Raw genomic sequence first — 26,877 nt, 5'->3', positions numbered from 1 at the left:
CTCAGCAGCTCTAGGAACTGACATCCCTGCTCTGTCCCCATCCCAATTATTTACCACACCTGCCTCAAGAGAGGTATACTTATAGCCTTTTTTATGCTTGTGCAGAAGTCCCAGTATTGTCAGGTCAACAAAATTATTCAACAACACACTGGAGAGGCACAATGCAGACAACAGTGTCTGGAGCGGCTAACAGGAAGAATGGGATGACCCAGGGATAGCCAAGTGAAGTATGTCCAAACAAGCAGAAAATAATAAAAAACACTTCCCAAAGAGTTCATCCAGTACCAAGAAGTCTCAGTGTATCTTCCACAATGAGAAATGTTACACCGAGACAGCTTTTGTTGAAAACAAAGGTGCCAGGTAATGGCTGAAAAATGCAAGGGTCACACACCACATGGATTGCCCAAACCAAGAGCGTTTCCTTGCCAGTGTCAGCTGCCACAAGGAGTGTGATGCTGCCGCACAGCAACATTTCCACAAGTCTCCATGTGGTGAGTACTGGCTGTTTGTGTGTATGAAGTACACAACTGGAGAGCTGAAAAGAGCCAGTGTGGTGCACTGACTAGACCAAAGTGTAGGTCTTGATCTGGAGGGACCCATGCTCACCTCCACAGCTAGCCATGAACCTCTCTAGGTGATATTGAGCCAATCACCATTTCTTAACCTAACCCTCCCTGAAGGGTTTTTGCGTGGTAAAATAGGGGAAAGCCCCATGTATTGCCATCCTGAGCTCCTTAGAGAAAGGACGGGAGAAAGCCATCTCTACAGTGGGAGAGAATCCATTTACACTCCCAGCAAGAGAAAAACAGAGCCTATGGATACACATAGAGATTAGAGTGTGAAGCAGCAAAAGAGCTGGAAGGCACAAACATTGTATGTTGAAAGGGAAATGCATAAATTTAGCAAACAAACAGCTTCCTTGCAGATATAGATATCTATGTATGATTTCCCAGAGTGCATCTGGGTGGGCAGAGAGGCATTACGGGCTCCGATACTACTTAGTTATTGGCATCTGCTTAGTTACACTTGGCAGTATGTAAGCACAGCGCTGCCTGCAAAACTCACTTCAACCTCAGACCAAAAGTAATTTGCTGTTATTAGATCTCAACTAAGATATTGCAAGAACCAGCAGGCCTGGGAAAGGAGGTCTGTCTCCAGAGGCAAATACCACTGGCCTGTCTCAAACATCTTTAAATGCCAGGCCACCCCCATGGAGAAGACAGCAGCCAGTTGCATGGCTTACACCTGGTGGGAAAAGAACCAAGGGGACCAAAAAGTAAAGAAAGCAGTCTTAGAGTTCGTATTTTCCAGCTTTGAGCAGAAACTAGGATGGAATTGATTAGGCTTAGGCTCAAGTAAAGAATATAGAAGTAAGATAAGGTAATTGTTTTCTACTATGTGAAAGAGAACAGAGTTCACTTGTTTTCTGCAGATGCTGAGGACAGCATAAGGGGGAACAGCTTCTCATTTTAATAAGGTGCAATTCAGGCTTTATGCAACACTCAGAAATGTCTGCAGACATGAATATGTCCCTCACTGAAGCTACTGTAGAATACATTGCCAGTGTCTTGGGGGAGAGGTGGCAAAGAAAGTGAGAAGGATGTCTAAGGCCAAGAGGGGCAGGAGCAAAGAAAGAGACTTAGAACCACAAGGGGGTGGGGGCAAGAAGTTGCAATGTTTAGCTCTTTGACTTCAGAGCCTTCATCAGTGCAAGCAGTCAGAAGAATTCACTCTTTTTCTTCTACAGTTTTGTAAAGACTAGAAATTATTATCTTCCATTATATGCACCGGAGTTTTCTAAAGGAGGAGGTGGAGGAGGACATGGGGAAAGGGCTTATAGTCTCATAAAACCAAATAATGTTTCAGTTTGCTGATTCTGCACTCTTATACTGGTACACATGCCCATGATTAAATTTTAACAGATGCATTTAAATGATAGTGAAAACATTTAAAGTGCAGACCCAACCTGCTCCCTGCTGTTAATGGCTGGGAGGAAGATGGGCTGCATGCCCAAATAGCCCCCATCAGTGCAGAAGAGTGCCATCATTTGCCATGGGTGAATGGAGGGCTCCACCACAGCAGAGACTCCAGTTTCACCCACACAGGCTGAAAACCACTACTGGTGATTCTCCCACCAGTAATAGTAATCAAAAATCCCCCATACAAGGTATTTCAGGAGAGGGGTGACAGTGGATTTGGATCTGGTTGATCCACAGTCCTCCAAATCCCCCTAAAGAGCTGATTCCCGGGGTCCTCTGCTTTGCCACCCTGGATCTGGCATAGTGGGAAATGAAATAACTCACCCCCTGCCCCAGCACGTTTGAGATGGCAGAGGATTAAAGAGATTCCTTCTTGCTCGGCAGTTCTAGGAACTGATATCCCTGCTCTGTCCCCATCCCAATTTTTCACCATCTATCTCAAGAGAGTAGAGTGCCTTCTAATACTTATGGCCCTTTTTATGCTTGTGCAGAAGTCCCAGTGTTGACATGTCAACAAAAGTATTCAGCAACACACTGGAGAAATGCACAGTGAAGACAACAGTGGCTGGAAATACACAATGAAGACAACAGTGGCTAGAGCAGCTAATGGGGAGCATGGGATGGTCCAAAGAGATAGCCAAGTGAAGTCAGTCCAAACAAGCAGAAAATAAACACACTTCCCAAAGAGTTCACCCAGCCCCAGGAAGTCTCATTAATGTTACATCCTTCCACAAAACAATGCCCCAAGCACACTGCTTTAATTGCCAAGGCAGATTTATTGTAAAGAACTCTAGCTCTTTGTTAAGTGTTTTGCTGAAGCTTTCTCCCCTCAACCCACCCTAGAAATACGGTGAAGTCCAAACATGGGTTAAAACCACATAGCGGTCTAACAGCATTCCTCCTATGCAGGAAGATTGAACACATCTACAATGATTTGGGGGGAAGATGCTGGTGGCACTGTAGTCTAAACCACTGAGTTTCTTGGGCTTGCTGATTGGAAGGTTGGCAGTTCAAATCTGAGTGACGGGATGAGCTCCCATTGCTCTGTCCCAGCTTCTGCCAACCTAGCAGTTCAAAAGCATACCAGGGCAAGTAGATAAATAGGTACCGCTGCAGTGGAACAGTAAACAGTGTTTCTGTGCACTCTGGCAATCGTCACGGTCCTCCATGTGCCAGTAGTGATTTAATCATGACCCAGAAAGCTGTGGACAAACACTGGCTCCCTCAGCCTGAAAAGGGAAATGAGCACCATAGCCCATAGTTGCCTTTGACTGGACTTAACTGTCCAGGGTTCCTTTACCTTTACCTTACACAGGTCCTGTCTTTTCAACTATAGCTTCATTTCTTAATTACTATATCTGCACTGGTAAGCTAACGTGCATGGGTTTGGGGGGGGTTGGTTTTTGCCTAAATGTGGGTACCCAGTCACCTGCAAACAGTGCCTGTTTGGAAAATATGATGGAAGATTTGTCTTCACTGAAGAAGCAAATCTAAAAATCTAAAAAAATTAGTGATCTGAGAATGAGACACACAAGAAGGGGACTGGCCACCTGTTTTCAACACAGAGGTGAACTGTTATCGTGGCTCTCCCCAACACAACTTCCTTCTCCATCTGCCTCACCTTGCTGCCACTGCAGGCAGAGGTTTTTTTTAAAATAAATAAAAATAAGTTTAACAAAAATATAAAACATTGCAAAAGAAATTCCATACATAATTGTCTCTTTATTCAGCCTTTCTCAACCTATAGGTCCCCAGATGTTGTTGAACTACAACTCCCATCACCCCTAGCTAGCAAGGCCAGAGCTCAGGGATGATGGGAGCTGTAGCCCAACAACAGCTGGGGACCCAAAGGTTGAGAACAGAGGGTGCACATCTCCACCCAGGACCTGACTAAATCTGAATTGGGGCCATAATACAAAGCAAATGTCAATCAAATGTTGAAGGATGTGGTATACTGAACTCTGTTGCTGAACGCACAGGAATCACTCCAAGCGAAGCTTGACATGTTGCTTGACATTAACGCAACATAAACCACACAGATCAGAACTTAAAAGCCAATCTATCTCAGAAGGATTTTAGTGCGCTTACCCTTTTCTGAAATGTGCCCATTGTTTGACTGTAATTGTACTTTTTTCCACATAATGTTTGGTGCTCTTGTGTTTATCATTGTGCCTGGGCTCAGAGGTTGTAGTCACTGATGTTGATTTAGTGGATAAACATTGAACATCTCACCACATACCTGCATTCCAGCCTGTATTAGTGAGTCCTTCTGCCTGAGAAAAATGACCCCTTGGCTAACCTCTGTTGGGTGAGGGATTCCTCCCCCTGCAACCTAGAATGCTCTCCAGTATGCCCAAGATTCATGTCACAACATGCAGTTACTCCTAAGCTTTTCTCTCTCTAACATGTACTCTGCACAGACTGCCTGGAGCTTGTTGATTTCTGTAGCCTCCGGCCGGTCATGAGAAGCTTCCGACAGCGGCCTTTGTTTTGCTTTTTTTGTAGGATGACGCATCCATTTCCAGGCTTGCAAAGGCTGTTTCCTTTTTCAAAGAACAGATCGCGGACCAAGCCTAAATCCATCTGTGCTGAAAGCTCTGCTCAGAGTGTGAAATCAAGCCAGACATACCATCGCGTTAGCCTAGCTTTCTCTTGGACTGTCAAGCCTCTCTTGATAAGTCTCCTAAGAAAAATCAGAGCATCGGGGGTACAGCACGGATACTTGCCAAGCTGAGGAAATGGAGAAGAATTCTGGATTTCTGCAACTTGGGTTCTTGAATTTCATGCCACCAAGTTGTGCTGGCATTCATTAACCAGAAGAACAATTACTGCAGGACCTGACATCGAAGGCAGAAAGAGACGGTGCCAGCCACGGACACCCCAGTCTGGAAAACGGTCAGAATTATCCCATCTCTTTCCTAATAAAACCCTCACAGAGCATAGACATTGGTGTTAAAGGCTGGAGTTGCTGCTCTCTTGATAGAAGGTGGATTGGGAGAGCTTTACAAAAATATTGCAAATATATATTGGATAGTGGATCCCCGCAGCCTAGTTAATGAAGAGCTTCAGTTAAGATTTAAAGCAAGGAACACAAACCAGAGCTGAAATTATGAGCAACTTTGAATCCATGTGCTTTGAGGAATTCTTCAGTAAAAATCTGGACCTGCTGCTGACTCTGACTTTCAGTTGTGACAACTTTAGCTCCTTACAATTGCTACTAAAATCAAAGCTAATGTTACCTGCAGTTCATGTGACACACTGATTCTACCACTGAAGTGCTTACTAAATATATGAACATGCTACCAAAAAAAAATCCACCATCGCGCATAATGAACAATCAATGACAAGGATCACTTCTGCTCTGATGGTAAAGTTAATCAGACTTGGCAAGTGATGTATGTACATGTCTCTATGCTGGGGATTTAGGAAAGTGGTCATATCTGAATTTTGCTTTACACATCTCCTTCCGATATAAAAGAACGTCACCCTTTTGAAATCTAACTTTAGCACTTTCTTCTGATTGCTGCCTGCAAACGCCTTACATGTTCCTTCCAATTATTTGCCCCATAATCCTTACCAAACTGATGAGCCAATAGGTGGAGGGGGCAGAGTTTATGTGCCGGCACCCACCTTCAGCTCTGCATTCTCCTCCTCACTTTCACAGTGCTGAATCCAAAACTGCCCCATCAAACTTGCCTGTTACAGTATATTCCTTTATGCCAGCTAACAGTGGTGCTAGCAGGGTTATGGGTGCAGAATGACAGACCATCTCCTTTACATACCGAAGGAAAGATACGCCTGTCCCAATAAAAAGGAGAGAACACAGAAGCACACTGAACTGAAAATAGATTACTATGGGAACAGAAGAACGGTACAGCACATAATCCTTCAACAGCATATTCCTAACTTTCTTCAGATGTTTAATGCTTTCCCCAAATGCCCAGCTGTTGTTTTTTTAGCTGTCACCATTTTGCAACTGATTTTATAATCCCGGTATACTTCTAGCCCCTAGAATTTTTGTGATTAAACTAAATACATTTATTCACTCACTTTCAAGCAGTTCTTCTGATTTCCCACTGACACTTCTCCCAACTTCCCTATTAAATCAGGGGAGGGGGGGGGAAGACAGATAAATAGTACCTGGTTCATTACGCTTCCAAAATCCATCTCGCTGTGCTGTTCTATGTCAAATTGCACCTCCAAGATGATTACTACATCCAAGGGACAGGAAACTCTTGGCCTCACCTTAGTGAGCTTCTCCTTCTGCCATAGTGAAGCAAGAAGCAGCAATTGTTTGTGCAAAAGTTAGCCAGTGCAGATGATGTTAGTCAAAGCTGGCAGAGAGGAGGAAGAAGTTACACAGTATTCTGTTGAAGATGGAGAGGAGCCAAGGTCTTGATTTCAGACATCGGTGAAAGGGAAGGCAGACCTGCTTGTCTGGGGCTTTCTGGGGTGGTGAGCTTGGGAGAGCAGGGTGTGCAGTGTGATTAAGCAGAGAGGAAAAAGCTTTCAGACTCGAAAGGGATTTTCCTTCCCAATCTCCACCTTATTAGCACAGCCTCTCTCCCCCCCCCCCGACCCGTCAATGCATCACTGTCCAAGTACAACATCACACACACCCAAAAACAACACCACTAGCTGCGCGGGGCTCTTTTTCCCTCCTTCGGCTTTAAAGGGCATGGCATTCATAAGCTAGCCCATATGAAGAATCAGAGTGGGAGTCCAAGGGGCGGGGAGAGAATGGATTGTTTCTTGGAGGGGAGGGTGAAATAAAGCATTGCAAATTCCTTATGCAAACGGGCTGCCCGTCTGAGTCTTATCAGCCTGTCCAGACACACAGCTGGAAAATGGGGCATGTCTGCCATGCCATTCTTAATGGAGAGCAGAGTTGAGCAGAGGTGTCCTGGGGGCTTTCTCAGGAAAGCTATACCTCATGCTCCATCTTCGAAAAGAACCTCTCCACAGAACTCATGCTGGCCTGGCCCACAAGCGCAGCTCACTAAGGTGGGCATGAGGGGGCAGAGTTCTGAGGTGAGAGAATCGATTGCACTACTTTCAGTGTTGGCTTGCTCCCTTTGGGAGTTGTAGGGCAAAAGGCAGGGAGACCAACAGTAGGTGGCGCCAGAGCCAATTCATTCTAGTTTTGACCCCATCCTACCACCTTCCAAGTTCTACAAAGACAACCATGAGGCTAAGGAGGAAGGAGCTGACAGCCAGTGCCATGCTCTTGACTGATTGTAGGTAAGAAATCAGGCAGGTGGGGGGTCGCTGAGGGCAGACTGAGGTTGGTGAGGCAGCGCTCCATTGTCCCTCCACTGACCACTTTAGACTGCAAGTGGGAGGATCACATTTGTTAATGCCCACCTGTGCTTAAAGATTTCTTGCAAGAAGAAAACCAACAATGCAGGAAATGGGTTGAGCTATAATTTTTATCCCTGATAAACTATTTTTTCCCCTACAGGGATTTTAATATGGGGAAACATTTTTAAATAAAGGACTCCCAGACTTACACTCTGGGGTGGCACTACTATCTCAGGATCCGGCCGCTTCAGGCTGCTGCATCTGTGGACAACCCAAAGACACCCCATATAATTAGTCCAGACAGCCCAATGTCTTTGCAAGTGTGAGCTGTTCTCAGATAACATAGGAACAGAGTCAGACTGCTAGTCCATCAACTCAATATTGTCTACATTGGCTGGAAGTAGCTCTCCAGAGTTTCAAACAAGGAATTTTCCCAAGCCAGAGGTTGAACCGGGAACCTTCTGCATGCAAAGCGGATTCTCTCCCACTGAGCTCCTGCCCTTCCCCCAGACAAATCAATTTCTATAGAATGCTAGAGAGCAGTCACTTCCAAAATTCTGAAGTCCCACAGAATGCAATTGCTCTTACACACACGGAATACTGTGTCATAAATTGTGTTCAGCATAGAGCCCTGCTTCCATTAATCCTTTTACAACCAGCACAAGGAGGCTCAAGGAATGTTTAGACAAGACACTCACCATTTCCCAGTTTTGTTTACCTAGCTGTCCATGTCAGATCATACACAGAAGATGAGGGACAGGCCATGATGCGCCCCGCCTTAACCCGTAATTACTGGGTAAGGTTTTGGCTATTCCCTGACAATGCGGAGAACAGCAATTGAGAATGTGTGCAGAGTAAGGCCAAGTCTAAGGCTGTAGTCCTATACTCACTTACTATCATTGAATCCAATGGAACTTTTCTGAATAGCTATGCATAGAATTGTGCTGTAAGGCTGAAAAAGAGGAATACAAAAACTGCATTTCTCTGACTCAAGGACATAAACTTACATGTTACATGCAAACTTCACCAACCCTTTTTTTTATTATTCCAGATTTATTTATTTCTATCTATTTCTATTCCCATCTTTCTTCCAAGGAGCTTGAGGAAGCAAACAAAATTATCCCCTTCTCATTTCATCCTCGCAACAGCCCTGTGAGGTTGGTCAGGCTGAGAGACAGTGGCTGGCCCAGGGTCACCCTTTGAGCTTCATGCTGAGTGGGGATTTGAACCCTGGTCTCCCAAGCTGCTTCTCCACCCACCCTCAATATTCTAGCAGTTGTGGGGGGGGGGGACTTGTGGCCCTCCAGCTCCCATCAGCCCAGCCATGGTCAATGGTTAGAGATTATGGGTGTTACAGTCCAGTAACACCTAGAGGACCACACAGAACCTTGGCTGACAAGGGTACGCACCTATATTTGTAGCCCTGTGGAATGGAAGGGAATCAGCTGGAGAGGGGTGTTTTTGGACAGGAAAATGCCCAACAGGGAGATGAAAGATGTGCTCAGAATAGACAGACTTGTGCACAAAGGCTGCATTTTACTTCTGATTCTGTGGGAGTATCGAGACCACCGACGTTTGTAAGAGAAATTTCTGGACCAGGCTCCACAGTGCCTATTAAGCAAGTATGAAATACCCACAGCCCCGCCCTTCTATTAGCCCATCCTTTCTCTCCTGATTCCCCCCCCCCTTGCAGAATCCCACGAGAGACACAGAGGAACTGACATTTTACATTCACTTACTCATGGCAGATGCTAGCATTCACCAGATACAATTGCAACATCAACAAAATCCAGGCAGCGGGAAGGTTCTACTGAGCTCCTTTTAAACTGCCCAAACATTTGGGCAGCTGGACAGTTCCTTTAAGGGCAGTTCCTTGGAAGACAGCACAGGAACTGGTCCCTCCCTTACTTCTGGGATTAATTCTTCTCTCAGCCTTTTTAAAAATTTCCATCAGCTCAAGGGGAGTCGCATTGCATGCATTATGATCCCCCCGCTCACACACCTCCCTGGCCAGAAGCCTATACCTCCCAAAACACAGTCGGCCCTTGATGAGTCAAGCTTTCCGGGTGCCTCCCCCTCTTCCCATCCCTACGCTGCAACTTTATTGCACATCTGGATCCAGTTGTGGCTTGCACATTAGGGGCATTTGTCTCGGAGATGGCTGCTTCTAAAAAGCTGGAGCCGCCAAATGTCTCAAACAAAAGAAGAAAGAGAAGGGAACGTTTTAAAACCAAGTTAAGTCTGAAGGGATTTGCTGCCGTTCCCGGACTTGACCGTGTGAGCTTGCCGAAGATGGAAGCTTGGAAGGGGAGCCTGAACAATGCTGTGACCCTGCAGAGTGCCTGGCCACCACGGAATACTTTAGAGAATGAGAGGTGACATACCAGGATAAGCTCTTGGGGATGGAGAAAGCCAGAAAGTCTCAAGCGGTGTCCTTCCAAGACACTAATCGCCAAATGAATGGATATCCACAGGTCCTTCCCTTGTCGCCTGCTCTTCCACAGTTCTCCCTGCCTGTGCTCAGGCTGCTTCAGCTGTGCCCACCCCTTCCCTGCTTTTGCACAGAAGTGTGGCTGAACTGAAAGATGGTGCCTGTACTCTTCATGAATTGATTTCTTCAGTATGCAAAGTGTCCACCTGACTGCTGGCAATGGGAACCTTCTATATTATTTATACGATGTATGGACTGATGTTTGAAATCTTCCACTGTAGAGAGCAGTGCATTTCCTTTTTGGAAGACCTGGTGGATGGGTACTACACTTCCCCTCACATCATTGGCCAGAAAAGGCCATTGAATAGTGACTAACCTATCCAGCTGCAATCAACCAGCACCTCGATGTATCTCCTCATTCTGCTACCTCTCTTGGACCACAAAAGCAGGGATGGGGAGAGTATCAAAGCAGGGCACAGTACACAGTTTCCAAAAAAGGACTGTGGTTCCTCCAGACTGTCACTATTATGCAGGAGGGATACAAGCACATATTAGAACCGTAGGTTTCTGCAGTTAAACTGGATTAAAGGGCTTTGTTGCCCCAGCACAATGAACCCACTTTTAAAAAAGAATCAGATTTGCCATTTACAAAGTTATGGGGAAATGCATCGAAAAGTCTGGGGTGTCTGAATAACAGGAAGACGTATAAACACCCCACTAGCAAATCAGAATGAATGCTCAATAAAGATTGGATATAATCTAACATCCAGACAGGCATTGTGCAAGCAAATTAGGTGCTCAATAAACAGGTCATCTGGAAAGGCGATGCTCAATGCTTGACGAGTCAATCTTTGACCTGGTTTTTTTCCTCTCCTCCCCCCTCCTTAGTGCCTCGCCCTCCTGTGGGCATCTGAGCAGACATCCTCATATCTTCTGGAGCTCTTTCCTTCCCCTTGCTCACACACAGTGCTATTTTTCTTGAAAAAGAGGTGCTGAAAGTCAACATGAGCGCCTCCCTTGTTCTCTTATAATGGCAATGGCACCCACCTGATTGGTGCCAGAACTGAGCTCTGGCAAGTTCCAGCTGGGGGGGGAAGCCCTGCTCACACAGCTGGTAATATCCAAGATCTTGTTGTTGTTTCTTCTTGTTGTTCTGTTAATGAACTTATTAGATCACCATTTATTTATTTTATTCCTCAATATTCAATATTCTCCTTCGCATTCCTCCTCTGTCTCATGTTGTCATTTGACCATCGGTCATGTGATCCCAAGAACTTCTGTTTATCTCTATCGGCTTTCATCTGCTTCCTTCGCACACTCTGCAACATCATCACTTACCTCTGTACTTCCTTTCTCGCTTGCTGTTTTGCTCTGTTGTGTTGATCATGCTTCTTTTTCCTCTGTCATCCTGCTTACTCCAAGTGTTCGTTATCTCTATAGTTCATTCTGCTGAAGGTCTATGGTGTAAAGATCATTCTTCTCCTGAATACTTTCATTGCTGTTTTATGTTTTCTTCAGCTCTGTCCTCAGCTAAGCAATTAAAAATTTCTTCTCATATACATTCCTCATCCCCTACTCTTTCATTTTTTGTAAACTTTACTTCCTCAACCTGTCACCCATGCTCTTCTTTCTTTTGTCCACTAGCTTTTTATGAGTTTTCTTTGGACAAGACTTTTTTCTGTCTGCCCTTTATTCTGAACATCTTCTGCATTGCTTTTTTCCCTGCCATTTCTTCCATATCATTAAGATGCTGATTCCTTTGCTTCTTTTTCTCTAACTTATCTGATTTGTTTCCATTTAAATCCATGCTAATACTAATCCTCTTGACCAAGTTCCCATGTAAAATTCTATTACCCTTTTGAACTTTCCTTCTAGGTTCTATTCTACATTTGCCATGTTTCTGTCTTCCGGTTCTTCCTTTAATTCTGCCCTTGTGGGCCTTTTTATTTTATTTTTTAAGTCTTTTCTTCCTTTGTTCTTATCTTATCTTATTGGTAATCTTATTCTGTGGTTTACTTAGGAATAGACATGCCTAGGGTTGTTTTGCTACTTTCCTCTCTTTCACTTTCTCTTATAGATCCTTTTCAATCTGGTTTTGCTCTTTTCTATTGCGTATCTCCTTTCAGCAAAATCTAAGAGTTAATATTCTGCACATCTAGTGCTGGGCTCATCTCCAATACAGTCTCTGATTCAGACAACCATTCATTTCTCCTTTCTATCTTACATTTTTCAGGCATTGTTTTCTCATGATTTTAATAACAACTTTCTCATCGCTCTTTTAAGGAGTTTTCCAATTGTTCGTTTTTTACAGTTTTTCACCTTTACAGGAGTTCTTGAGAGATCAGTATTAGGCCCCCTTCTTTTTACATTATCTATTCATTTTGTGTTCAACACCACCTTAAGAATGATGACCTACAACTTTTGTTACTTTAATTTTTCAACTCATCTCTTGCCCCAATCTTCTATTCTGGCCTACTCTGCCATCTCTCATAGAATGAATGCCCATTTTCTCCAACTTAATTGTGCTAAAACGGACCTTCTGGGTTTGGGTTTGATTTAATTTTCCAGTCTTGTACTTTTTTACATATTTGTCTTCTCCTCTTTTCTCTACATGTTTTTCCATAAATCCTTCATCTTACATGACCAAAGATGCTGCTCTCTTTCCACTGCTTATATCTCCTTTCCCATACCATTGAGTTGCTATCCATCTGATACATGACTCCTCCCTCCATTTTTACATTTAAGAGGTTCATTTTGTTGGCTATTTGCAGTTTAGTAGCGCTGCAGAGAGCTTGCTGGGGAGACCAAGCATTAAAAAGGGACTCAAAAAGTACCGTATTTTTCGCACTATAGGACGCACTTTTCCCCCTCCAAAAATGAAGGGGAAATGTGTGTGCGTCCTATGGTGCGAATGCAGGCTTTCGCTGAAGCCTGGAGAGCGAGAGGGGTCGGTGCGCACCGACCCCTCTCGCTCTCCAGGCTTCAGGAGAGCCCCACCGCCAGCCCCACAAGCTCGGGGGACAGCGGGGAGGTGGAACGCCGCCATCCCGCTGTCCCCCGACTTGGCTAGAAGGCTGGCGGGGGGGAGAAGCCTGCTCCTCCCCGTCGCCAGCCCCGCACACTCGGGAGACAGCGGGAGAGGCGCAGCGCGCCATCCCGCTGTCCCCCGACTTGGCTAGAAGGCTGGCGGGGGGGATAAGCCTGCTCCTCCCCGTCGCCAGCCCCGCAAACTCGGGGGACAGCGGGAGAGGCGCAGCGTACCATCCCGCTGTCTCCCGACTTGGTTTGGAGGCTGGCGGAGGGCTTCCTCCTCCCCCAGCCCCGCAAGCTCCCAGAGCGATGCCAAAGCTTCCCCCGCCCCAGCCCCGCGCCTGGGGGGGGGAATAAATTTTTTCCCCTTTATTTCCCCCCCCCCCAAATCTAGGTGCGTCCTATGGACCGGTGCGTCCTATAGTGCGAAAAATACGGTACTTAAACAAGGTTTTAATAAGAAAAACAAAAACTCCATTTACACTAAATACATCAACAACAAACCAGACCCAACCACCAACCCATCCCCCAGGGTAATGGGAGAGCTAGGTGCTGCTCCTTATATGTTGTTGTTGTTTAGTCGTTTAGTCGTGTCCGACTCTTCGTGACCCCATGGACCAGAGCACACCAGGCACTTCTGTCCTCCACTGCCTCCCGCAGTTTGATCAAACTCATGCTGGTAGCTTCAAGAACACCATCCAACCATCTCATCCTCTGTCGTCCCCTTCTCCTTGTGCCCTCCATCTTTCCCAACATCAGGGTCTTTTCCAGGGAGTCTTCTCTTCTCATGAGGTGGCCAAAGTATTGGAGCCTCAGCTTCACGATCTGTCCTTCCAGTGAGCACTCAGGGCTGATTTCCTTCAGAATGGATACGTTTGATCTTCTTGCAGTCCATGGGACTCTCAAGAGTCTCCTCCAGCACCATAATTCAAAAGCATCAATTCTTCGGCGATCAGCCTTCTTTATGGTCCAGCTCTCACTTCCATACATCTCTACTGGGGAAAACCGTAGCTTTTACTATACGGACCTTTGTTGGCAAGGTGATGTCTCTACTTTTTAAGATGCTGTCTAGGCTCCTTATATACTACATCCAATTGCTGACACAGCTTAATCAATACAACTCAGCAGCACCTGCTATGTTTCACAGCTGTAAAGCTGGGTCTCGTTATTTTGCTCTGGCCCTTGCTCTGGCCCCTTAAAGACATACACATCAGGTGGAACAATGATGAACCTTTAGATTTAAAGAAACAATTCAACACATTTAGATATGTTCAGTTTACCAAAACTCCCAATAATTCACCTGAATTTTGCAAATACCCTGCCTTCCCACCTAACCTATTTTCCATGCACTTAATACATACCCGATACATCATTTGGAAATACATCTGTTCCCTAGATGTGTCTAGATGTGTCAAACAGTTTTCTGGATTGCAAAGAATGGTCAGATGCAGGGATGGCTGATTCCTCTTGCCTGGGTGGGACTGATTTCATTTTGCTCTAAGCAAAAGTAATATTTATATATTTAAAGCATTTGTACCTTGCCCCTCTTCAGCCATAAACACAAGCTGTGCCAGCAGGGATCAGAGAAAGCTTACAATGAACTTCCAACAGCATTCAATATGGGTCAACGTTCCTCCCGCCATTTTTTTTACAACTGTGCAGCTCTTAAATTTAGGTTTCTCATTTGCTTCTTTGTCATTCAAGGTGTCTTCCTATCCAGAGCTACAACTGGCAGATAGTGAGATAGGAACCAATGTGGTTCCCTCCGATCAGCTCTGACCAGCTATGATCGGCCCCATCCAACATGGCCCAATAGTCAGGGATGCTGGGAGTTGTAGTCCAACAACATCTGGAGGGAACCAGATTGGCCACTCCTGGTGTGACAGAAAAAACATAAACGCTTTCCTCCAAGACTGGATTTTACTTTTTCCGTATCTGCCTATTCCAAGCTCTGATTTCTGACTAGATCAAGGTTCATGAACCAACTGAGACCTTTCAGATGGTTCGCAATTCTCGTCTGTGTTGCAATAGCCCTGTGAAAGTTACCAAGTTAAGGCTTCTAGTTTAGATAGCCACAGACAGGCAGAGCCTGCTGACTCAGACTGCATCTCTCTGACTCATTCTGCCAGTTGGCAAAAAAGTTGAAAGAAAGTTTAGTGGAGCTGCTCCTGAAAGTACACAGCAAAGGAATGATACAATTTGCAACCACTGTAAATGTCAACCCAAAAGCCGTGCAAAGCCATACAAGGATATTGCCAACTGAAATGAAAACGCAGCCATGTACTTCCATCTCAGAGTGGCTTTTTACAAGCACTCTTCATCCTACACATGAAAAGGATGGCAACACCAAAGGGCATTATGAACTTATCCCTTTTAAAAAAAATGTGGCACAGAATTTATTTATCCTGCAACAGAATGGTGTACATCTGAAGCATGTGGTAGAAGCTCATGTGCTCTTTATGGATTAAGTTCTCTACTACTTATTATACAGTGACTCTCTAATTATACTATGGAAATTGCAATAAAAGTTCATTTAAACAGAAACCAGTTGTACACAGCCATGCCACAGTAAACCTAAAGTGGAAGTTGCTGCTCTGGGTCTGGATCACTGATCAGAGCAAGACTACCTTACTTTGAGATTGTGTGCTAGATTTCTGACCAGCTCCATAAGTAACAAATCTGGGAATTCTGGGGCAATCCTGTGTGAAGGCTGAACAACATAGGAAATGAAACAAAGTGTGCGGGTGTGGCCAGGGTCAACCATTCATTCCGTAATTATCTTCACACCATTGAAGGTATCTTATTAAAAAGGGGGGGGGAGAGAAACACCCAAACACTTTCAGCTTTAATATTTCATAGTTCAATGACATGTAACTACAAATATATAAGAACATCAGAAGAGCATGCTGGATCAGGCCAAAGGCCCATCTAATCCATCACCCTGTTCTCAGTGGCTCACCAGATGTTCGTGGGACACTGGCAAGCTGTATTTGAGCACAAGAGCACTCTTCCCTCCTGTGGCTTCCAGAAATTTTTGTGTCTACATATGTGTGTGCTGCTGCTGATGTTAGACTTCAGGATTTTATTGAAGGTTATGCTTCTGCACCCAAATAGAGTGGTACCTTGGGTTACAGATGCTTCAGGTTATAGACGCTTCAGGTTACAGACTCCACTAACCCAGAAATAGTACCTCAGGTTAAGAACTTTGCTTCAGGATGAGAACAGAAATCGTGCGGCGGCGGCGCGGCGGCAGCAGGAGGCCCCATTAGCTAAAGTGGTGCTTCAGGTTAAGAACAGTTTCAGGACCTCCAGAATGAATTAAGTTCTTAACCCGAGGTACCACTGTAACTGCCTTACATGAACGTAGGTATGCTAGATAAATCAATCCATTCCTGAACAGAGCAGCTGCTACAGCATATTGCTCATTACACATTCCATCAGATCTAAGCTGAACCCTTACTATCCTGAAACTAATGGACAGCAGTCAGGCCAACTGGCATACAGGAACAGCAAGGTAATGCACACCCTGGATCAGCTGACAAAGACACTACGTAATCCATCAGAGTCACTTGCCAAATTCATCTTGAGATGACACTACTGATTAGAAACCTACTGTCATCCACCCCTCAACCCACCCCCAAACCCTTTCCTTACAATGAAAGCTATTCCCATTTGCTACATCCCACAATGCTTCCCAGTTTTAGACAGGTGCTGCTTCACTCTCTGGAGCTGCTGCCTGGAGATGTCTTGCATGATAGTCTGAATTGTGCTAGCGTTACTTCCATGTGCCTTGCCGCTGATGAAGTGAGCAAAAAGGAAGTGAGTGTCCAGGGACAAGCACACACTCCATTTTTCCAAGCAGCGACAACATTCCTGAAATTCCAACAGCTTCTTTTCAGGCTCTGTCAACTGCATTTCATTGGGGAAACATTAAAAATTTATAGCTAAAAAAAAAAAAAAACCACGCAAAAATCCTGGGAAATATTGAGTACAAAAGATTTCCACTGAAAAACGATGTGATGCATTGCTTGATCCCCAAACAATACAAACACAGCACAACAACAAAGCCCCAAATTCATGAACAAAAAAGGTAATTTTCAGGAACACCACATGCATAGTTACAGCTGGGTTTTCTTAGCAATGTTTGATAGTAACTCTGTAGGGGATGATTTGTGCAGAGAAAATGCACAAAGTGATGCAGCTAAAGGACGAGTTCAAGTAACATCTGCACTTCTCCATGAGCGGAGTTATGCTAAGTATGTATTTGCTTAATTTGCATTATACATGCAGGCTACAGAATCCCCCTTTTTCACTGCCCAGACATTTTAAACTTTTAGCACTGGTTACACCCACTTGATATACATGTCTTGAGGGCCAGTGGCTAGATGGCACCTCAGTCTCCTCTTGTGCAACCTGCAATCTTGTTGGAATCTTGAGAATGCTAACTTCATTTAAAATTATGTGAGAGGCAGACAAAAATGCAAATACAAAACAAGCTCATGCCTTCCATGGCTTCCTAAGGGCATATCAACACACGGCATTTTGTCAGGGCTTGAACGAGTTGACTAACAACACCTCATCACCACAAAACCTGCAGATGAACACAGACAGAGCAGGAACCAAAGGCGCTGCTTATATATAGTGAAATACTGGAGGAAATCTCCACACCATATGGCACCTCCACCCCTTATTTTTCCTATTTTTATCCTAGATCCCCTCCAAACAACCTTTTTATTGTGCATCCATCATAATCTCTACTCATGAAGGCATGAGGACCATTATATGCAATACTGCTTTCCATATTGTTTGAGCTTGAAAATGTTTTGGGGCAGACGTGCTGCTCTATTTCCAATCAATCCCATAATTTGCTGCTGAAATCCGGTAACATTTTATGCTACAAATGCTTGGGGCGGTGGTTCACTTTTATTGCACTGTAGTGCAAGAGGGCCCTTCCATATAGCAAAGGTGTTATGACTATTGTTGGGGAAGCATCACAGAACAACTAATAAACTGAGATGATGTGTGGACAGCACCATTATTGCATCAATGGCAAAGTGCTGAATACTCCTGCAAAAAAACACAAGTCTGGAGAGGCTCCTAGTGTGGTATTCAGCTAACACATCAGCACTAGGATTTACACTTGAGTAATGGAACTCGCCACTCACCCACTAAATCTGTTCTAGGGGTTCCCCCAACCCTCCAGAGCAGATCTGGGGAAGATGCAGGGCACACACACACACACACACACACACACACACACACACAGTGAAGAGAGGGGGGAAGTTCTGTTGCATAAGCATAAATCACTGTGCTGAAGGAATGTGCTCGCTGGATACTGCCCCTAATGCCAAATTAGCTTTGTGTGAAACTCTTTGTGGGAGATGCTCTAAACTCATTCTGGCCAAAGGGAGGACAATCCAGGCAGCTGGAAGATCTTGAAGAGGAACACGTTTCCACTCATTAAGCTGATACTGGGCATGTTTTGATACTGGCAAGAGGGAAAGGAAGATCTCCCCATGTCATGCTAGGGAATAGAAGCACAATTGCTTTTCTTCTTCCTTTCATGAGCAGCGACTGTAGCCCCAAGCTGCTAAAGGCAGGTGTTCCAAAGTTGCCCTCATAGCTGGAAAGCAATGACACATCCCAGAAGCATCTCTCCCTAGCCTCGTAGGAGGAAAGCATCGCCTCTGATCCAGACAGTGTGACACAAAACCTACTTCCTGTTCCCAGCCATTTCTCAAGAACCAAGCCAAATAATATGTCTATAGAGTGAGTGGGCGGCAAGAGAATGACTAGAGTTAGGGGTGGGGCTTTTCTGAAAAGTTGTAGCAAGAGCAGGAAACTGGGGGGCAGCAAGCTGGATTCCCATAAACTGTCAAATGGAGACAGCCTCTCTGACTACTCCAGCTTCCAGATGGAAGAGGCCTTGCATAGCTCTCAGCGGGGGAAGGGAAGGGAAAAAGGAGTTACTCGTGGTCTATGTGGAAAAGTCCTGGGTTGGAGAAGCAGTGACAGCCACCAACTTGGAATGGGTTTAAAAGAGGATTCGACAAATTCATGGAGAACAAGGTTACCATTTGCCATGACGGTTGTGTTCTACCTCCATTGACTGAGGAACTGTGCTGGGAATTCAAGTTACTGGGAATCACAGGGCAGGGGAGTGCTGTTGTGCTCAGGTTCTGTTTTCTGGCTTCCCATGAACATCTGGTTGGCCCCTGTGAGAACAGAGCAGTTACTGAAGCGGTTCTGCTGCTCCCCAGAAGGAATCCCTCTGCAGCAGAAGCATGCCCATTCACTCTACATTCCTGAGTGCAGTGAATTGTTAAAATCTCTAGGCCAGATGGTGAAGAATAGGGGGTTTCCACTCTTGCTCCTGATGGAAGAAGCCCTGGCTACTTCATGCAGGAAACAAAGAAACCTAGTGGAGGAAAAATTCTATAGGGTAAAGCTACCACTGAGAGATGTCACAAGGCCTGAGAATTTAGGCAAGAACCTGAGGATGGAGTCATTTATAGCACTTCTTTGCATGTCCAGGTGCCATGCTGCCCACTGCCCTGCAGGCCACCACTGACCAAAGACCACTTCTGACAACCTTATATGGTTTAAATCAGGCCAAAATTTGCTTGATGACAAATGCAAGAGGTTTGGTAAAGGCATTGGATTACAACCGATAGCAACCAGCCTGACTGCTCCTGGGGAGTGGACCTGCGTGGAGTCCTCTATGGACCCAGTCAGGCCCACCCCCTGCCCTCCAGAGTGAGCCTGCCCTGAGCCTGCCTGCCATTGACCCAATTTGGCAGGCTGGCTAAATCTAAACTATCCAACTGGAGGCAGAGCTCAGGAGTCCTTGCTATGGCAGCTGGCAAAGCCGCCCACTGCTTAAGGTAAGTGGTATTGTTAAAGCAACTAATGCGATGTTGGGAAATTATTAGGCCCCTTTCCCCATCATCAGATGAAGTATATCCCAACCACACTTTTGTGTAAATCTAATACAGGACCTTCTTGGCTGCCAGTACTACTGATGCCATATTTTGCCTGTGCAAAACAGAGAGGAGAAAGGTGTATCTTTGCTACAGTTGGAAGTGGGAGGTATGCCTTCAAGTCTTCAAAACCTGGGTAAATATGCATCTCAATGAGTGGAAGAGAGTTTTGCCACCAGAAAAAAAAGTAATTAAAAATCAAACTGGTTGTAGGAACCCTGCGGAGACAAAGTGCAGAGATAAACAGTGTGCCTGCCATCTACTTGCTGTTCTTAATGTGAGCTGCCACAAGATGAAGGTGTTCTAAGTAAGTTTCCAAAGCGGAGCGGGGGGGGGGGACAGGCTCCAGCCTTGCTCTCTGAGTTAAAAGATAGAACATTCCCTGGATACCTTGCTGTATTTAAAAAAAAACACACCCACATGTTTTGGATTCCCAAGAACAAGAGAGCGGGTGTGTCTGTGCTGGAAGGTGATAGAAAGGCAGCACAAATACTCTTAATACCATCAAGTTAAGAAGAGGCATAGATACAGGCCACGCCAAGAGGAAAACCCTAAGTTGCTCCTCACTCTCCTCCTGCTCTCGAGTTTGCCCAGGTTTGCCCAGATCCCCTGAGCAACTGTCCTGAGAACACAATGTTCAGGCTAAACCAAGTCTTGGCTCCCGGACTCCTCTGGCTGCTGTCCAACAGCCTGTTTAATAATGTACACATGGCCATTAACTTAGATTTCTGAAGAAGGGGAAAACACCACACTAGTTTGCAATAACAAGTTGCTTGTGGCTCAGTAACCTAACAGACTGTGCAGGGCAGATACTCTGTCACTGCAAATGGACAGAGTGAAGTGTAAGATAGGGATCCGAGCATAACAGTCAAAAGTGGAATACTAGGATCCATAGTATTTGTAGGGAACACTAAAATATCTACCGTCCCCTCAAGGATCACAACATTCTCAACAAAACATAAGTAACAGATTGTAAGTACAGTGGACGCTCGGGTTGCAAACATGATCCGTGTGGGATGCACGTTCGCAACCCTCAGTGTTCGCAGGCGCAGGTTGTGATTTGGCGCTTCTGCGCATGCGCAACTGCCAAAACCTAGAAGTAATCCGTTCTGGTACTTCCAGGTTCCGGCAGTCAGCAACCCAAAAAAACGCAACCTGAAGCGGACGCAACATGAGGTATGACTGTAAAATGCAGTGGCTGGGTTAGCATCTCACGATAAACCATGATTTGTTAAACTAGGAATGAACCTTGGCAAGCCTAGGGCCTGTGAACTTTCTCCACATTGGTCTTCCAGCACAGCTGCAAAAAAGAGTTTGGAAGAAAGTGTTTTGGGGTTTTATCATTAACTCACAGCTTCTTGTTTTATTCAAACCTGGCAGACCATGGTTAGTTACTCTGGTATGTTTAAAACAAGCTAATTTAAAACCATGGCTTATGAAGCTTGCTTGTTTCAACAAACCGTAGCAAGGATTAAGCACAGTTGGACATAAAGGTAAAGTACAATTAATGAAGCTTCCAATCTCCTTCTCATGTCCATGCTAGAGGACAGCAGAATGTGCAAGTCCTGTTCATCTAGGCGCCTTCTCATCATGATAAACTATAGTCTGGGTGCAATCAGTGAAGAAGAGGTGTAGAATGGGGAAGCAGCATGGCTACACACAGAGAAAAGGTTTGTATAAAGTGTAGGGGTGTCATGAGGAGTCAAATACACAAGTACCCAGTGCTACTACCTCAACCATCTTCCCTATTCCTTGCCCTCCTAGGGACCTGTGAAACCTACCCGAGGAGAGAAGGAAGAAGTGGCAATTGCAGGTGCTCAGAGCAGAATGTCTTATTATGCCAAGAAGGGGGCTGGGACTGCACATCTCAGAGTCCCCAGCAGGAATATGATGCTATTCACATTAATTTCCACTAACAAAGGGCCTCAAAATTTTCCAGTGCTATATTAGCACATTGTCTGTATGTTGATCCTGCAAGCTAAAAAAAGAGCACTGGCAACCTTGAGCTTTCTGTTTCAAGGAAGAGCTGTTTCTGAATGACTCCAGGTCATTTAATATTTATTTTTTTCCATTTTTCCCTTGCAGCAGTTTACATAAGTGGCCGCTCTTGGCTATCAATAGATATTACATAACCAGGATGGGATCTTGCCACAATGCTTACAAGTCAGTTACTATTGTTCTTCGTCTTCTTGCTGTGCTGCTAAAATTTATATTGTTTGCTTTCTTATAGGTTTGGTTGTTATTTGTTGCACTACGATAATTATTTCTGTCTGCTACTTTAATTATTATTTTTTACTTTTTTCACCTAGAGTCTAACTTATATGAGGCAACTGAGGCAAGGATTTTTTCTGTATATGACCAAAGGCTGCCATGCAACTGTTGTACAATATAGATAAGCGGACTTGTGCCTTCTAAAACAGAAGTTACCGTATTTTTCACTCTGTAAGACACACCCAACCATAAGACGCACCTAGTTTTTAGAGAAGGAAAACAAGAAAGCAACGCAAAGCCTCTTGAGTGAAGAGGCAGGAGTGCTCCGGCTATGCTCAAGAAGCTTTGCGTGGCTAACCCTGAAGCCAGAAGAACAAGAGGGATCGCTATGCACCGATCCCTCTTGCTCTTCTGGCTTCAGCAATAGCTGCGCAGCCTGCATTCATGCCATAAGATGCACACACATTTCCCCTTACTTTTTAGGAGGGGAAAAGTGTGTCTTATAGAGCAAAAAATACGATAATAACTGCACAATAAATTAGATCCTATAGTTAGGTCCTATAGTTAGGAATAGTGTATTTTTTACACATAAATTATGTGGTAGACACCCCTCAAGCAGATTGGCTGAGCTGCAGTGGCGGCACAGAAATCTCAGACACACTTCATAGAATGAAGCTATCAGAATGGTGGTGGGTGGATGTGTTTTGCCTCCCACCCCCCAATACAGTTTCAGCCCACCCTTTCCCCAAGGAGCTCATAATTGGTCCATGTGATGCCACTCTTAATGTTATCCTCACAACAACCTTTTGAGGTAGGCTAGGCTGAGAGATACTGACTGATCCAAGATCACCTGGTGAGCTTCATGGCTGAGTTGGAACCTGAAATTGGATCTCCCTGGTCCTAGTACAAAACTCTTAACGTCTAACTAGCCCATGTAGTGTCTTCAATATATTGTTGAAACATAACTGCCATCAGTCCCAGTCAGCATGCTCAACACACATGATAGCTATCTACCCAACCAGTACAGAACACTGACTTCCTTAGATAAAGACAGACAGTTGGACTGCAAGTTATATAGATGCAATGATAGGAAAAAGCACCACTAGATTCTTTGTTGTATATGTTGTCCTTTGTTTGAATTTGTGGCCTGGTACAGTATACGTAAAAGTGGAGGAGATGGGGAAGGAGAAGAAAAATGTGTTTGCACTTTGGATTCAGAGCACGCCAACACCCTTCATAGTTCTTCATTACATGAGCCATGAAAACAGAATGCATTTGTTTCACTGACCTTTGCAAATCCTCAGACACGTGAGCATCCCTGATGGTCCCAGAAGGGGAATGCATGGGGCAGAGTTCGCCTCTTCCCATGCTCTTTCCACCCTGGAATCTGGGAAGAAACAAATCTCTAGTGGCAGATGGATGCAGACCAATGCAAGAAGCATCTTCAACCTCCTCTTAAATGCTCATTCGAGCTTCTCTCTCCCCCTCCCCCTCCCTCTGGTCCCTGAAGCTAAACATCCAGGAGGAAAGCCACACAGGGTGGAGCAGGAAAACTTTTGAAACAAATTGCTGCTGTTGAATTCTCACTTCCAGGTTAATAGATTAGACATTAAACATTGGCTTCTGGAGCCATGTGTTCAGGAGGAAGAGAACCGTCTCACAAACCCAGAATTGTATTACAGCACCAAAACTAACAGCAGCAGCTTATTTACCGGAACGGTGCCTATGAATTACTAAGAAAGATGAACCAAACACAGTGTGAACTTGTATAGGTACCACCATCACAGCCAACCATGCTCTAAAGCTAAATGACCACTAGAGGACTTAAACCAGCATATAGCCCAGCAATCACAAGAGCCTCTCCATTTTTTGGAGCAAAGGACAGTGCCTACATAGAACTTTAGCTGACCAAAACTACACCAGCAGAATCACCCCCAGCCAATAAAAGCAAACACGCTTCCTTTGCATTATCTGTTTCAAAAGGAAGGAATTGTGCAGTTAGTAAATCCAACTTTAGTGTGATCAGATGAAAGAGTGCCACCTACTGATGCAGATCCTAACAGAGAATAGCTGATCTTGATTTAAACTGGGGACAGATTGAAGCTCTTGCTGGCTTGCTGGCTTGCTTGGAAGTAAAAATCTGTAAGAGGTAATTTGGAGGCAAATTTTTATAGGTTTGGTGGGGGGTCGTTATGTTATTTACATCAAATGATGTCCTTTCGATGAGGTCAAACTCCCGTTTCAAGCTCCCCTTGAAAAAAGTGCAACCAGTTAATCATACTGATCAATCAGTGAAATCTTGCAACCCTGCACATCTGCAGCAGGGTGTGTGTGACAGCACTGGCCATGCACTCTGTACAAGAACCAGCTGTCATTTCCCCAGTTGGGAAACTATATATTTCTCCCTGCTTTGTAGCATTAAAACAACAGACTGGAAAGCTGCCAGATGCGTGGGCAGCTCTTAGTGTCTGAAGTGGCAGGGCATTCCACCATGATCCCCTCCCTTAAAAAAAAATCTATTTTCCTTCTAGCTACAGAGCTGAATTTTCCTTGGTTGTATAATCTCCTGGCCAAATGTACTTTGTTTGAGGGCACACTATGGAAGTCTTTTTTCATGGTATATTTGTCAGAGACTGAGCAAAAGACCATGCCCTGCAGTGCTGGAAACTCCTCTCTCTTTTTGCCCCTGCCCCCTGCATCTCTGCCTGTTGCAGCCCAAGGGTCAGAGTCAGAGCTCCAAAGTTTTTTGCAGCTGGAGGGCTGGGTAGGAATAAAAGCAGCAGAGGAACGGGGGATTTCACTCAAAAGCCACAGGCAGCCTCATGAGCTGATTTCTCCCAGGAATATAGGAAGCTGCTTTATACTGAGTCGGGCTATTTATCCATCAAGGCCAATAATGTCAGCACTGACTTGGCAGCGGCTCTCCAGGCTTTCAGACAGGATATACATACATACATAATTTTATTTGTATGCCGCCTTTCCATAGTTAAAACCATGCTCAAGGCAGTTTACAACACACACCAAAAATACATTCCTTTTGTGTGTGTGTTTTTACCAATGTGCAAGAGCAAATCCAGCCATCAAATCCCACAAAAAATAACTGTGATGAGTTCATATGTACAGCCCCCATCACCACTTTTTCTTTTTGGCAGTGTTTTGTGAATGCACATATTCATATGAGGGAGGAAGAGAAGGAGGAAATGAACTGATAGGCCTATCAAAATGCATATCCTTCAGCTCCTGAGTTAATTGTAGAAATTTCTCCTACAACAAAATTCAGGGAAAGTGGAACACATACATGGCAAAGACAACTCACAGAACAATAAAGTAAGAGGTGAAAGGGTGGAATCCTGTGCAATTTTAGCTTGGAGGCTTTCAGAAACATTCATCCTTATTCCATCTACATTTGCTTACTATAAGAGGGAGCAATGCATTCAGAAACACAGTTCAGAAATGCAAAATTTCTGTACCTCTATAAAACGTTCATCCTAATGGTAAGTATACACAGGAACGTATTCCTAGAAAAGTAGGGGATTGTAACACAATTTACAGGATGAGGGATACTCCCTCTGCAGGCCCATAAATTAGACCACATTCCTCAAGCCCAAGGGTTCTGCACATTTTAAGAGGGCTATAGGAGGAACAATATTCCCTCTGTTGGGTCACGCTCTGCCTGTGTGTTTATGCAGCTGAGGGTCTGCTCCATTACCTGTTTATACTAGCATTTGCCTAGTGATCTCTCTTTCCCCACCCTTCTGCCCCTTAATCCTTCTCATTGCCAAGGTTCTGCTCAGCCATAATCCCCCCACCCTTGTAGTTTCAGATGGATCAAGTGTGCTAATCCCTAACTCAACATACACATTCACTTTAGTGGGCTTCAAAGGCACCTTTTACCTTGGCACCCCAGGGGTGATGACATCACACCAAGGAATTGCTGATCTACTCCATTAAGCATGGCAGTATTTACAAGGTCATGAGATACTCATCTCCGTATCTCAGTAGCGGCCTCTTTAAAAACTATATATGTTCTACTTGTATATGAGGCAACAGGGAGTTCCGGTGAGAAGCAAACTGAAGAGCACACAATCTCCACTTGCTGATTTTACTAAGCAAACCCATTCAAGGAACTATCAGTGATTTAGGACCTCTCAGCCCAGTCACTTTATAGCACAATAAATACACAGTTATTAACCTGTACAAACTCCTCAATGGAGCGTAGGGGTAGGTAACACTGTTGGACTCCAACTCCCATCAGCCTCTGCCAGCTTTGCCAATGGTCAGGGATGATAGTACTTGTAGTCCAACAACATCTAAAAGCACTCTTCTGGCTACCCACTGTAGAGCTTTAGTTGTAGCATTCTCATCTCTTTCCAGCACAAACAGTATTGAAAGCAGGTTCTCATGTGACCGCCCCAACAGCATCATGAGAACAAATCACCATGAATATGCTATAAAAACAGGATGTATCGAAGAGTTACTTCAGCAACAGACAACCCCCAAAAGACACAAACAACAGGGACCTGAAGCAAACCCAGATGCCAACTGTCTCCCAACTATTTTGAGAGCTAGTAACATCAGTCAGAACATCAAGGATCCGTTCACCCGCTCATCTACCAACACAATATGTGTACCATCTGTCAGCAATGCTCTTCTGCATTCAGTCTCTATGAAAGGATAAATGGACCCAAATCTGACATCAGAAAGGACAACATGTGGAAACCAGTGGGAGAGCATTTCAACCTCCCAGGGCATTCCACTGCTGGCCTTAAAGTGGTCATTCTTTAACAAAGGAACTTTAAAAGGGTCATACCAGCATGAAACTGCTGAATTGCAACTTATCAGGACATTCTGTTCAGCCTGAATAGAGGCGATGGTTGCCTATCTCAATAAAGACTTTAATTAGCGATTCTAGGATGCTTGTATTGCCATCAATTACTGCTGCTGC

At 44.7% G+C, this 26,877-nt stretch overlaps 1 protein-coding gene across 13 annotated transcripts in view; it reads right to left on the bottom strand.

The window, feature by feature from the left end:
* The window catches only part of TNS1 (tensin 1), a 315,520-nt gene that overhangs the window by 153,449 nt on the left and 135,194 nt on the right, over positions 1–26,877 (bottom strand). Inside the window, exon 1 of one of the 13 annotated variants that reach the window (XM_053402501.1) lies at positions 6,120–6,493. The exons of the other annotated variants lie outside the window; for them this stretch is intronic. Within the exon in view, the coding sequence (XP_053258476.1) occupies positions 6,120–6,146 (27 nt within the window). The 5' untranslated portion in view covers positions 6,147–6,493. Of the gene's footprint in view, positions 1–6,119; positions 6,494–26,877 lie in introns of those variants that run through there. 13 annotated transcript variants of the gene reach the window in all.

Source organism: Podarcis raffonei, chromosome 1 (genome assembly GCF_027172205.1).
Source record: "Podarcis raffonei isolate rPodRaf1 chromosome 1, rPodRaf1.pri, whole genome shotgun sequence".
NCBI classification, from domain to species: Eukaryota; Metazoa; Chordata; class Lepidosauria; order Squamata; family Lacertidae; genus Podarcis; species Podarcis raffonei.
The sequence above is the reverse complement of the archived record's forward strand: the minus strand, read 5'-3'. Positions and strand labels throughout refer to the sequence as shown.